At 32.6% G+C, this 14230-nt stretch overlaps 1 protein-coding gene across 1 annotated transcript; it reads right to left on the bottom strand.

The window, feature by feature from the left end:
• Positions 1-538: 538 nt before the first annotated feature.
• LOC145063572 (large ribosomal subunit protein eL20z-like) lies at positions 539-1906 on the bottom strand. The gene is made up of 4 exons (XM_079011169.1): positions 1615-1906; positions 1253-1328; positions 1026-1140; positions 539-882 (listed from the first exon to the last, which is right to left on the bottom strand). The coding sequence occupies exons 1-4, from the start codon at positions 1802-1804 to the stop codon at positions 817-819; spliced, it is 447 nt and encodes a 148-aa protein (XP_078867295.1). The 5' UTR covers positions 1805-1906; the 3' UTR covers positions 539-816.
• Between the last annotated feature and the right edge of the window lie 12324 nt (positions 1907-14230).

The following is a 14230-nucleotide window of genomic DNA, read 5'->3' on the forward strand; positions in this document are numbered from 1 at the left end:
TTAAAAGGAAAATAAAGATTTGTAGTTGGTTATCTTCCTTCTTGGTGCCAAAAAGTTGGTTAGGAAGGTGGTTATACACCAAAACTGGCACCAAAGTGGTGATTACAATGGTATTCATAAGACATAACAAACTATTACATTATCATGATGTCATAACTGGTTTTGGTGGGAAATATAGTTTCAAACTCTTTCCTGTTATAGAAATCTGTTTAGGTTTTGGGGCATTACCTAACCATTGAAATCTATTTAGGTTTCGAGGCATTGCCTAGCCATCAAAATCTGTTTAGGTTTCGAGGCACCACTCGACCACCGCTAGAGGTTCTGTATTCCTGAGTTCATATTTATCACTTTAAGTGTGCACCACACACTCCAATATCATATAGTAAACCAAACTCTGTCTATCTGGATAGTAATTAAAATTACATTAAAATATGCTAATAACACTAGTTTACCAACAAAAGATTGATTTTTACTTCTAAATTAACATAATAACAATAATAATAATAGTAATAATAGTAACATAGAAAAAAAATTGATATTTATCTCGAACAACATTGATTCAATACCTTTTATTATAAGAGATATATAATTATATACATATAGGTCGAACTTAGCATTTAAACAAAAGTACTAGAAACGGCGACAACCATACATTAATAACAAATAACATACACCAATAACCTAAAAAAGATACAATAAAAGACAAATGAACCACAATTTCATGACATTAATGCTTTTTCATATAGTAAGAATCACTAGAGGGAAATTCATCCTTTTAATTAAGTCTGTACAGCTGACTTTACTGTTTCAGATAGATCACCAGTCCCAATCATAGTCATCACTTGTTACACCAAAAATCACACCAATTGTCACAATAATAGCCTGAAACACAACACAAACCAAATGAAAATATTTAAAAAAAGAAAAAATATTGTGTGTGTTAGATTTAGCAATCTTGAATCTATTTGTAAAGATTGTGAAGAATATGAAATACGATGAGTGAAGGGGAAGAATGAAGATCTTACAGCAATTAAACATGCAATATATCCAGGTTTCTCACGATGATCATATCTGGCACACATTAGAATGAATGCTCCAATATACCAGGGGATTGCAGCCATGAAGAAACCAATAATGAACCTTCAAAATCAAAAACCCAAAATCAGATCAAACTGATATATATAAAAAAATTAACTTAAAATCAACTCCAAGATCATTTGATTTGTTTGAATTCAACAGGATTAAAGCTTACAATAACCACGCTATGCCAATACCACAGCATGGAAGGCGCCTCTGCCTTACAGGTCTTCCCTCAGCAACTGCATAACCTGGAAAACACCATAACAAAATGCACAAATTCAACATAAACCCTAATTGATAAAAAAACATAGAAATTGAGTAGTGCAATTCGTCGAATTTAACAGTCTGATCACAAGATCATTCCACATTGACAGTTTCGCACGTTTTGTTGTTGATTCTATCATGTACCAAACTAATTTGGAGAAATTACTGTGAAACAGATCGATTTTAAGATCGTTATTAAGTTGATCAATCTCAATTCTCAACAAAAACACTATTTCGCCTATTTGATCCGAAGAGATCGAGTAATCATACCTGGAAAGGCCTGGTAACCATGGACGTAGTGGTTGACAGAAGGACCACCGGAGACGCCGGGAGGTGGAATTGGCTGCGGAAAACCGATGACAGGCGGCGGAGGAGGATAGTTTTGAACGCCTTGGAAAGTTCCATATTCATAAGGGGGTTGTTGCTGATCTTGATAGTAATCCTTACCTGGTTCACTCATGATTTTTTTTTGTGGAGATGATGTTTGAAGAAATTCTAGGGTTTTAGGAGGTTCCGATCAGATGATTCTCAAATTGGATCGATACTGAATATCTACGATACTATACGAACACAAATAATATAGTTCAGATAATTCCAATCCTTCTTTTGCTAATTAAATGCCGACACGTGGACATATGAGTTTCTTTTTTTGTTATTTTTCTTTTTATTTGTAATTCATGTGAAAATAGTTCAAGATAGTGTCAACTTCATATGTTAATTGTACGAAATAGCAATCATTTCTTATTGCAAGTAGTGTTTTTTCTCAACCAATTTGTAGTGTTCATAGAAAAATGTTCATATTATCCCATAAAGATAAAGATGATCTCAACTCTATCCAATAGTTAAAGATTCAATGCACACCTTATGAGGTTTAAGAAAGATTAAGTGTAGTTGTAATATTTTGATTTTTTGGATATGTATCAAAAAACCCCTCTATGTAATCATAACTAATGTAGCTACCCATACTTCGTATGGATTGGTGTATTCTATTTACTTAATTTTAAAAAGTTAAAAATGTTCATTCATATTAAATATAAAAACAAAAGTAAATGCCTATACAAGAAATTTACAAAACTAACCAAAAAACTTCCATTCTATTATAAAAAGAAACCATGATTAGCAAATTCATAATACCACAGGCTCAATTAGAAGTACATTGTCATAATTAGGGGCATAGTCAAGGAACTAGAACTTAATGATTATATATATATATATATATATATATATATATATATATATATATATATATATATATATATATATATATATATATATATATATATATATATATATATATATATATATATATATATATATATATGGTATGGAGGCCTCTTTGACTTAACACATAAAAAACCACATAATAATAAAAAATCAACTGATAGACCTTCCCATTAAGTACCAACTTTTTACACATTCAAACTCATTTATTTTTTCCTTTAATGAGAATAAATGGAGGACTTACTCGTATTTCAATTTTCCTTCACAAATCAAGCCCAATAGGTTATCTATCATTTCTTTGTGTTTTCTTTCGCTAAACTATTTCTACAAGCAGAACCTTTTCTATAAAAGCTCCTCCATATATACAAATTATTATGATAAACATTAATTTTTCTAAAAAATTATTGTGATGAACACAATGTTTTTAATCACATTTTAATAATAAAAAAAGAGATAAACTTGATGATTCTTAAATAAAATTAATCATAATAAAGGTTAAATTGCATTACATATTTCTATTAAGCATTAAAAAAATAGAGAAAAACAAAACCCATTATAGGCTAATAACCGGAAATTTTAAAAAATCAAATGGGTCAAATGTGTAAGAATGATAAAATTGATTACTTTAAATATGAATGAAGAAGTTGCTAAAGTTATAGGCTTATTAGGCATTTCGATATTGGTCACCATTGTTCCGCCCTGCCTGAAACCATTATTCATATTTTATTTGAAATAAAACTTAAAATGATACGAAATTTAAAAAAATCTAATCTCTCCTTAAGAATTTAAGAACCAAAGAAGCAGCGTTACCACCAACACAACTAAATCTCAATGTAGGTACGAGCAAGTATCCTACAGAATTAATAAGTGAAAAGAAAAGATTAAATCATACCCTGAAAGCTAAAACAATGACAAATACAAAATAACAAACACATTTTGTAGGGTTTTCAAATGAAAATTACCAAATAGCCCTTGACATTTTTCACATTAAGATGGTTCTCGGTAAACATGATATGAACACTAAGTTTCTTGAGTTTCTCTTTCGCACAATCTAACACACATAAACATACACATATAGATTTGTATGCTTCCAGGCGTTTCTTAACATTTTAGTTTGAAGCTTGAATGAAAACAAAACACTACCCGGTGGAGCGACAAACATGATAATAAGATTAAATGCAACAAAAATGAAAGTAGCATGCTCTTTTGTGATAAAAATGAAGTTGCATGCTTTTTTTTTTTATTGTAACAACGAAGTAGCATGCTATTTTTTTGTTATCATAAACATGAAAGTAACATGCTTTTTTTTTGCCAAAAAAATGAATTTGAATGCTATTTTTTTTCATATAAATGAAATTGGCATGTTATAATTGTCATAAAAATGAAAGTTTTTTTTTTTTTTTTTTTTTTTTTTTTTTTGTCTAGAAAATACAAATAGCATGCTATTTGTGTCATATAAATAAAAAAAGCATGCCTTTTTTGTCATATCAATGAAGGTAGCATATTAGTTTTATTTTAGAAATTAAAGTAGCATGCTATTCTAGTTATAAAAATGAAATTAGCATGGTATTTTGTCATGAGAATAAAAGTAGCATGCCATTTTTGTATTGTCTATACCAGAAGGCTTCCCATGAATAATCTTTACACCTTCAAAAGTCCATTTGTTGTCTAATTTTTGTTCTTTTTCTCCAAAAGCAACCCAACCATCTTGACCAAAGTCAACTTTCAACGACTATGATAAACTAAGAAAGGCTCCACATAGTGAGACATATAATGTTGCAGAGGATCCTAACCCTGAACCCAAAGGAAGCTCAAAAGACACACTCATTGTTACTGCTTCATTCCTGAAGCAAGAATAAACAGATTAGCAAGAAGCTTATGTTTCATACTTTTCATTCCCATTAATTGTTGAATGCACTATCTGAATATGAGTAAATGACTATTATGTTGGATTAGTGTCTAAGCCCGTAACTATATTTGGTATGTATTTGACCCGGTTGTGCATGGTCATTTTGGGTTGCCTTCACCAAAGCAATTTGATAGGATGATTTATGGAGAAAAAGGATTAATGATGATTTATTAATATATTATATAATAATATATTAAAGGATAAATCATATTGTTTAATTAATATTAGTCAAGAATTAATTGATAGTTAGTTTTGTGACTAAAACACATTAATTAAACTTAGGGGACTGGAATTGTAATTATAAGATAATTACAATTGGGCTATGGATCACCTTGGAACATAGGTTGGATGAATTCTTTGGGAAGCCCATAAGGAATTCATCCAAGGGGTGTTCTAAAGGGAGTCCATGAGCTGCTTAGGGCCTAAGCAGACAAATTAGGGTTTCCTAGTTGAAAACCCTAATAGCCTCACTATATAAAAACCCCTATGGCCCCAAAAACGTGGTGAACTCTTTTGGAAGAACCCTAGGATGTTTTTGGTGATCCTCCTCTTTCTCATAAGTCATTCTCTTGCTCTTAGTGTTTGTAAACCATTAGAGGAGTGACATTTATGACTCTAAGCTCCAAAGAAATAAGATTGAAGAGATTCAAGCCATTCTACAAGAGGTAATCATCTAGATCTATTCTTACATGTCAATTTCGAAATTAGTATGCTAGATCTAGGGTTTATAAGTGTTGGATGAATTGCATGTTGAAAAGAAAAACCTAGATCCAAGTATTCGGGTTTGCATGAGCACATATGATGTTCTTTTGGCTCAAACCCATCAGTGGTATCAGAGCCTTGATTGGTTTCTGTTGTATTTGATGTTTACATATTCGTCCATTGCTTGGAAAATCGATTTATGCCCTTTGCCCGAATAAACTCGGCGAGTCACTTGCTGGACTCGGCGAGTCAGCCCAACTCGGCGAGTCCAGACAGTGACTCGGCGAGTCCAGGAGTCAGACAGGGAAAATCGGGATTTTTGCTATTTTTGCTGAAGGATAATTATCAAAACCGTTTTTCATCAATAAAGTTCGAATTTTATCAATATTTGGTGGTTATCCTTACCAAAATATAAGATAATTGTCAAAATTAAGTTAATTACTTGTTTTATAAGATAAATATTAATTATTTGTAATTTTGTTTTAAATTATCTAGTAAGAAATTGAATTAGGTCAAATTTAGATAATTACCAATTATTTGATTAATTTTAATTATTTTTAATTTGATCTTGATAGTTTTGAAAAGTTTCAAAACTTGCCCTCAAGTTTTGGAATTTAAATTTTTGATTAAAAGTTTAATTTTAAAATATTTAATTCTAAACCCTAATGATTTGAAATGTTTCAAAACTTGCCCTCAAGTTTTGGAATTTAAATTTTAATTAAAAGTTTAATTTTAAAATGTTAAATTCTAAAACCCTATTTTTGAAAAAGTTCAAATTGCACCCTTATGGTTTTATTAAATTAATTAAGTGTATAATTAAAAGAGAGTTAATAAATCCATAATGATATGATTTACATTTAATTAAATTAAAAGTGTAATTTGTTAAATTAGACCACATAGTATTTTAAAAGTGTAAAATACACCCTTATACTTTATATAAAATTAAAAGTCTAATATTATATATGTATAACTTAAATGTCAGTCTTACCGTTAGTAGGCCTCATTCACGAAACTGGTCTATAAGGGGTGTTTAAGGAAGCGACATGTAAAATGACCACCATTGGGTATCCACTCTTACCTACCACACTCTTTACTAGTGGAGGGTCGTTAGCCGAATGGGTAGGATAGGGCAAACCCTTTCCATTAAAAGTATAATGAATTATAAAGTAACTAAATGTTTTACAAAATTCCCAATCTTAGTTACTTTAGTCAAAAGTGAATTTGATGCAATTCCATGAAATTACACTTTGTACCCTTGCTAAGACGTTAGTGGAGCGTGTGTGGTTAACCGACACACTAAATGGGTTCTAAGCAAAGGTAGCAAAGGGTGACTCGATGTTTGTCATAGTTCGGTGGAGCGTGTGTGGTTAACCGACACATCGAATAGGTGACTGTAACATTAGGGGTACCATGTAAATTTGCATGGTTATTCACACCCTGTTTTGTGATCCTCGGCATCCCAGTCACAAATCGATGGGCATATCGAGATTTAAACATGCCATTGAAAAGTTCAATGAATCTAAAAGGATCTAGGAGTTTTCAATACATTTAAAACTTAATCTCTTTTTTGTTTTTCATGGTGGAAAATTAGTTAATCGTCATTCACTTACCTTCAAATGTTCTGCAATTTGGGTTACGACATCCCTCTCCCAAGTTGTAGAGTATTGTGTTGGTTCCTAGCCTTAATATATCATTTAGTTGTTTTATTAAGGACCCAATCAATTAACTAACTTGAATTTTCTCCCGTTTTGTATATGTCAAAGTATGACAACTATGGTCTTCCGAAATCCCTTGGAACAAGCTTTCCACATGAAGATGATATTCCACGATTCGATCGAGGAACAAGAGATCATGCTTCACTTCCTCCACCTCCTCCTATTGTTCTACCTAACCCACAAGTTCAAAGGCTTGAAAAGTTTAAGCTCACTCAAGCCCTTTTGGCAAGTAAACATGAAGAAGGAAAGTCAGTGTGTGCACACGTCTTAGAGATGAAGTCACACATTGATAGGTTAAGAATGTTGGGAGTCATTGTCTGTGAGAAGCTGGCTATTGACTGGGTTATTCAATCGCTTCCTGACTCATATAGTGAGTTCGTAAGAGAGTACTATATGATAGGCCATGACGTGACCCTTATCGATCTCACCTATTTGCTTGTTGCTGCTGAATCAGCAATGATTTGGCGCACTGGAGAAGCAAAGTTGATTGGTGGATCTGCCTTCCAAACCTCCATGGACATAGGCAATGACAACGAAAGGCATGTCATGGTCGAAAAGTTTGATCATAAGAGAAATGCAAAGTCTGAGGTAGTTTCGTGTGCTGTCCCAAAAGAGTCAATTTGCTTTTATTGCCAAGAGAAGGGGCATTGGAGACGAAGCTGCCCTGTCTACCTGAAAGATCTAAGAGATGGGAGAGTCAAGACGTATGACTCTACTTCAGGTAAAATCCACTATCTAACTCCTTTAAGTTCCTATTCATTGATTCTTAATACATGATATGATAGGATTACATTTGGATGTTTTTGTAGAATTGAATAAAAAAAAGGAAGCTTAAAGGAAGAAGCGTGCTGAATCTGATCGTGAAGAAATGGATTTCGATTGCATGGATCAGAAGATAGGATTTTTTGAGCTACTACTTTAGAGTTAGGATAGATTGCTAAGAAATGTAATAACATAGTTTTTCAGTTGAGTTTTGTTGTAAGGAAAAAATTTTCCGCAATAAAATAAATTTTGATTTTGTTTTATTTATTTATCCTTGCAATGACATGTATGAAAAATTGATGTTTGTATATTTCTATTATTAGCAATGTTGAAATGGATGTGATTCTTAGTTAAGTTATTTATGGTAGTGTCATAATTTTCTAAGTAAGGAAAGATTCCCATTGCCTAAGATTCAATTGGACAGAAACTTGGAATAATACAACTTGTATTGTATGATGTATGGAAATCTTGGTCCTTAAGTAATTAAGACTAATTCCTTGTTCACATAAGTATGTGAGTCAAGTGAAGGACTAAAGGAACTAGTACACAATGTTGTGCACTTGTCAAGTCCACCATAAATAATAATAACATTATTCGTCATGATTCACTAAAAGTCTAGTAAATGTGGTTATACTTACAAGATTAAGTGTAATTCTAAATCATTGAAAAGTTTCAATGAATGGCAGAACGAATAAGTAGAATCAATGAAGGCAGAAAGATAAAAAGTTTCTCCAATCTAAGAAAAAGGGAGAGTACTTTTGTATCGTGTTTTATGATCGTTTTGGTAATCTTGGGAACCATATTACAATTCATCCTCTAAGGACACCTTAGTGGACTAGTTTGGCTAAGAAGAGAAATCGGGAACTGTTGAAATGGTTAAGTCAATAAGACGTATCGTACTTCGTTCCAAAATCAAGTCTTAGAGTCATACTCCAAGATTGTGACTTGAGTGAGATAATCTTAAGTAGGAATGTTCTTACACTTGAACATTTTGGTAAGTTGCGATGTCTTGAATAAGATAAAGACCAACTAGTACCAAATTGCGTGTAGTTTTGTCTTGATATAGACGCACACTAACTCTTGGATATTTGTTTTTGTCAAGAATGTTTCTTGATAAGAGAATCTAATATGTCAAGAGGTTAGTGGGAGTCTAAAGATCTTGAAAAGTTTCAAGAACAAATCAAGAAGTAAACCTATTAAACACCAACACACGACTTGAGGATTGTAACCTATCGTGTTGACAAAATTTTATTTCTATGCCATTCCAGTAAAGTTACTTATGCATATTAGTTCTACGAGTTCTCAATTGAATGCATAAGGACAAACACCTTGTTCAATGAAAGTACATTGACTAGCATAGGTGAGCTGCTAAATAACTTGGAAGCAATGGTGGGACCCTTGATGGCAAGAGATTAAGAATGAACAAGTTCTGTCCATAAGAGTTTGGGTTTGTCACAAACATTATCTTATGATTATGGTTATGAAAAATTTACATGGATAGGAACACATGCACCATAAAATCTAAGTGTCATAAGGTTTCTCTCCTTCATGAAAATGATTGTGACGAAACGCTTTCACTAAGAGAGATTTTAAGGAGATAGCGATTATGTAAATTGCATTTTGAAATTCGATTATGATTACGGCATCCCTCTTCATAGTTTGAATTGTGAGATTTGGTGATTAGTCTGAATAGTTGGGACTTAGTAATATAAGTTCTGAATTAGTTTAGAAACACGTGTGAGTTGTCTAAGGAAAGGTGTGTGAGTTTGAGAAACTTAGATAAAGGCTTATCGAAGCACATCGTATTGGAAATATGAACTTTGGAAGTCAATAAGTATTGTCTTTTAGAAGTCCAACTGTTTTTTTTAATACGTGTCAAAGCTAGTGGGAGTATAAATGTTATGTTGGAATGGATATAATCATCATGTTAGTGGGAGCATGATTATTATTATTTTAAGTATTGCAAGTTGACAATATTAATTATAGAAAAACAAAAGTTTCACTTTGCAAATTTGCAGGGGTTAAAAAGCTATTTTTGCTATAATTAAGGGAGAGAATGTTGTACTTCGTTTCCAATCTAAAAGCTTAGATTGAGAAATTTTAATTAAATTTAGTCAAGGATATATTTATTATTTGCATTCTCAACGTTCGATTATGATTACGACATCCCTCTTCATAGTTCGAATTTTGAGAACACGGCAAATAGAAATATTATGGGAATATTATAGCAAGAAACTGGTAAAGTATCACGTTTTTCATTATGAATCGTATCCCACATGTTTCGGGTATAGGATCGATTGCATATGTTGTAATATTCGACCGTTCTAAAATTTTCCAAATGCCTAGGGCATTTAGAGGGAAAAAGGGAATAGAACCGGATTTGACTAAAATAATTAAACAACTGTCAAGGATAATCTAAGGTTCGCCAAAGATTGGTCGCTTGTGGACAGTTGGAAGTATACTAATGGATGGACCATATTGACTTTATTATGAATAGATAAGACTCTATTTAGAATGAGTTGTCATATGGAAAATATGGAAATTTTTTCCTTATTGGGAGTTGGACGTTAAGAATCTATGTCTAGATTAGAAACTTCTATGCAAGAAGCATGTTCAAAGGAATGTACTTTGAATGTGAGACTTCATGACTATGGAATTGTCTTGTAACAATCTCCAATAGAGAACTTTGTAATTTTATTGTCAAAGTCTTGATGACTTTGTCGCTATGATATTACGAAAGGACCGTCGCATAAAATGTTAGAATCTAACATATTCTATAAGTGGAAAGAATTTGGTATTCTCACACTTGAGGTAAGGATTGGTAATTGTGAAATGAGTGTGATTGAAAGTTTATTCAATTATACTATTTCACAAAGTAAGGAACATAGGTAAATATAGTGTGCATGCTAAGAGCATGGGACAATTATTGTTATAATTCAAGCAAGAAGTTGATTACCCATAACAACAAATAATGAGTAATCAATATGGTGATTAAATAAAATGTGTTTTATTTATACTCAAAAGTTTGGGGCCATATAGGATTAGTATTATTCTTGTGTTTCACTTTGCATGTTTTGACTTCCTGAATAATAAGATTATTCAAACCCTCCACAGTCGCTCATGCTTTGGAAGTAGGTATGAATGAAGATTGTCATGAATCCGTCTGTAGATTGTCTAAAGTGTTTAGACATAGCACAAGTTTGCTGCAGAATTCATGAGTGTTGCTATAAGATTAGAGTATTGGATTAAACCCACGCTCACTTGGATCGCTTCATGGATTTTATCACGAGCGATTGGTGAGACGGTAATATCTTATATTCTTAAAACCGAGATGTGTGAGTTGTATCTTGCGAGTCAGTTACACATTGATAATATGTAAACACACTAGTAACTTGGTGTTATAAAACGTATTGTTGTGTGTGATTTGGTAAGTGAGTACAAGCGAGCATTGAGTCGAAGTTTATACTTTCCTTATACCCAAAGTGGGATAAAAGCGATATCTGTGGGCCCCTCGATGATTTAGTGATGACACCCTAAGCACTTGGCCAAGCCGGGACTAAGTTGATGTGTTCAACAGTAGTCTGTTGTCAGTCGTCGTAAACCGAAAATTGGGAAACAACATGTGAACAGAGAGTATGATTAAAATCCATGTCTCAGCTCATACGATATCTAGAATGGAGGAATATATGATCCCTTATCTAAAGGGCAGGTTGCTGATAAGATCAGAGTTCGACAACGTCTTTGAGAGCTACGATTGCTAATCGGATTGTACTTACATTATAGTTACTAGACTTATCCAAGTGGGAGACTGTTGGATTAGTGTCTAAGCCTGTAACTATATTTGGTATGTATTTGACCTGGTTGTGCATGGTCCATTTAGGTTGCCTTCACCAAAGCAACTTGATAGGATGATTTATAGAGAAAGAGGATTAATTATGATTTATTAATATATTATATGAATAATATATTAAAGGATAAATCGTATTGTTTAATTAATATTAGTCAAGAATTAATTGATAGTTAGTTTTGTGACTAAAATACATTAATTAAACTTAGGGGACTAGAATTGTAATTATAAGATAATTGCAATTGGGCTATGGATCACCTTGGAACATAGGTTGGACAAATTCTATGGGAAGCCCATAAGGAATTCGTCCAAGGGGTGTTCTAAAGGGAGTTCATGGGCTACTTAGGGCCTAAGCAGTCAAATTAGGGTTTCCTAGTTGAAAACCCTAATAGCTTCACTATATAATGACCCCTATGGCCCCAAAAACGTGGTGAACTCTTTTGGAAGAACCCTAGGACGTTTTTGGTGATCCTCCTCTTTCTCATAAATCATTCTCTTGCTCTTGGTGTTTGTAAACCATTAGAGGAGTGACATTTGTGACTCTAAGCTCTAAAGAAAGAAGATTGAAGAGATCCAAGACATTCTAAAAGAGCTAATCATCTAGATCTATTCTTACATGTCAATTTTGAAATCAGTATGCTAGATCTGGGGTTTATAAGTCTTGGATGAATTGCATGTATAATAGAGAAACCTAGATCCAAGCATTAGGGTTTGCTTGAGCACATAAGATGTTCTTTTGGCTCAAACCCATCATATTATACCCTTCTCCAAAACTGATTTTGAATAACAAATGATGGTTTACATAGAAACACATACAATCATACAAAACAAAATGAAACATCCATTAAGTCTATCTGGTCAAAAAGAAGAAACACATAAATAATAAGTTTAAAGGAATACGTGTTATTAGAGATTATAAAGGAAAGCATACCCATGAATAGAGGTGTATAACTAGAGAAAAGCAATAACTCCAGATGTAATTCTAATTTTTTTTTTCTGGAATTTTATGTTCTTCCACTAGTGTTGCAATGAGATTGATTGTCTCTAGGGAACATGTTGTGGGTGAGGATGCGATTATATTGATTGAATTAGGTAATACATCTTTGATTCTTCCAATGGGCCATGAAAAATTTAACCCCACGTCCATGAGGTGGAGTGTGAGGGTATTATCATCATTATCTATTGGAAGAAAAATGAAGAATACAACATCAAGATTAGCCAATTCTAAATCATGTAATAATATGTTACTAAGGACATATGTTACTTGAATCTTTACTAAATTTTAACTACCATATAGTCTTTTCTAGAGTTACCAAAATTAATGAAATTTAGATTTAAAATATTTGTAGTTTATTTTCCAAGATTGGGTTGTTGCTTTCTTAAAGGGAGTTTACAAGGTTGATTTGATGTTTACATGGTTGCTTAATGATATTTCCAATGGGTTCTTTCTTGTAAGCATGGTATCTATTTCACAGTGACATTTAATGTTCTTATAACTCATATGTGTGAATCAAAATATTCTAAGGAAATGAATATAAAATATTGAAGATCTTGATAAGTAAATGAATAGTGTATTTAGTATGTAATTATTTCTTGTCCTTGTTGGAATCTCAAATTAGTCAGAAATGTTTAAGCTACCACAAAAATCACTCATCTTCATGTAATAGTTTTCTTAGATTCTTTCATAACCCAGAGATTATGAAATTCGAGCATGACATCCAATAACCACAGTACTATAGGAATTCACATAACACAATAGTTCTCAACGACTTTTGGAATATCAGGATCACAAAAAAAGACAATAAACAATGATAAAAATAGGAGTTAAATTATACCTTGTTGCAACAATCGCAAGGGAAGGGAAGGAAATTGGTGAGCTTACAATCATCAACGAAGCTATGTTTAGGGCTTGAATAATTAACACCGATTAATTTAAGCGGACGAAAAAAGACACCGCTAAGAACACCATGGAACTGAAACATGAAAAACGAAATCAAACAATAAAAATGGATAGAAAAACGATTTACTAATTCTTAATGGTGAATCTGAAGGTTTATCGATTTTCTACATCCATGGTATTCAACAAACCTGAGGGCTGAGGGAACTGAAACATCAAAAGTGAAATCAAATGATAAAAAAGATAGACAAAAAATTATTCACCTAAAGAAGAAGAAGAAGAAGAAGAAGAAGAAGAAGAAAACAGCATATAAGGGGACCATCTAAAAAACGTCGTAGAGAACAGGGAAGCAATCAATAAGAGATGTATATCAATTAGTGTTGTAGTAGTAGAACACAATCCTTTACGAAAAATCACAGAAATGGAGGTCGACTAAGGATTTTTTAGTTGATGGGAAATCGAAGTGTCGATGGCATCTAGGTTTGTGAGAGTTCATCGGGATGTTGAGGAAGTATCAATGAGGTTGCTTTCATGGATTTAAAGAGCCGATAGAAATACATGAAGGATGAATAACCACTGCAAAAGGCACAAGACATTAACACATGTCCAGGAAGCCAATCTGAAAAACCATATTGGTGAAAAAAAGGTGGTGGAAGAGACCTTGATCAGAAGCGTGAAAAATGAATTGGGAGGCTACTAAATCCAGTAAAACCTTAATTTGGAGTGGACTAAAATTGACATAGTTGAATAAGTTGTGACGAATTTGTAAACCATAATAGTTTATGTTCCTAATGTTTCTCTCTCTCTCTCTCTCTCTCTCTCTCTCTATATAT

Source organism: Lactuca serriola, chromosome 7 (genome assembly GCF_051521515.1).
Source record: "Lactuca serriola cultivar US96UC23 chromosome 7, Lser_US96UC23_V15, whole genome shotgun sequence".
Taxonomy (NCBI): domain Eukaryota; kingdom Viridiplantae; phylum Streptophyta; class Magnoliopsida; order Asterales; family Asteraceae; genus Lactuca; species Lactuca serriola.

What these genes read in the sequence shown, in the direction of transcription:
- LOC145063572 (XM_079011169.1), bottom strand. Translation starts at nt 1,804, where the DNA reads ATGAGTGAACCAGGTAAGGATTACTATCAAGATCAGCAACAACCCCCT. An exon ending in TGGTTACCAGGCCTTTCCAG is followed by an intron (nt 1,329 to 1,614) that starts GTATGATTACTC and finishes GGTGTTTTCCAG; the next exon opens with GTTATGCAGTTGCTGAGGGA. An exon ending in ATTGGCATAGCGTGGTTATT is followed by an intron (nt 1,141 to 1,252) that starts GTAAGCTTTAAT and finishes TTGATTTTGAAG; the next exon opens with GTTCATTATTGGTTTCTTCA.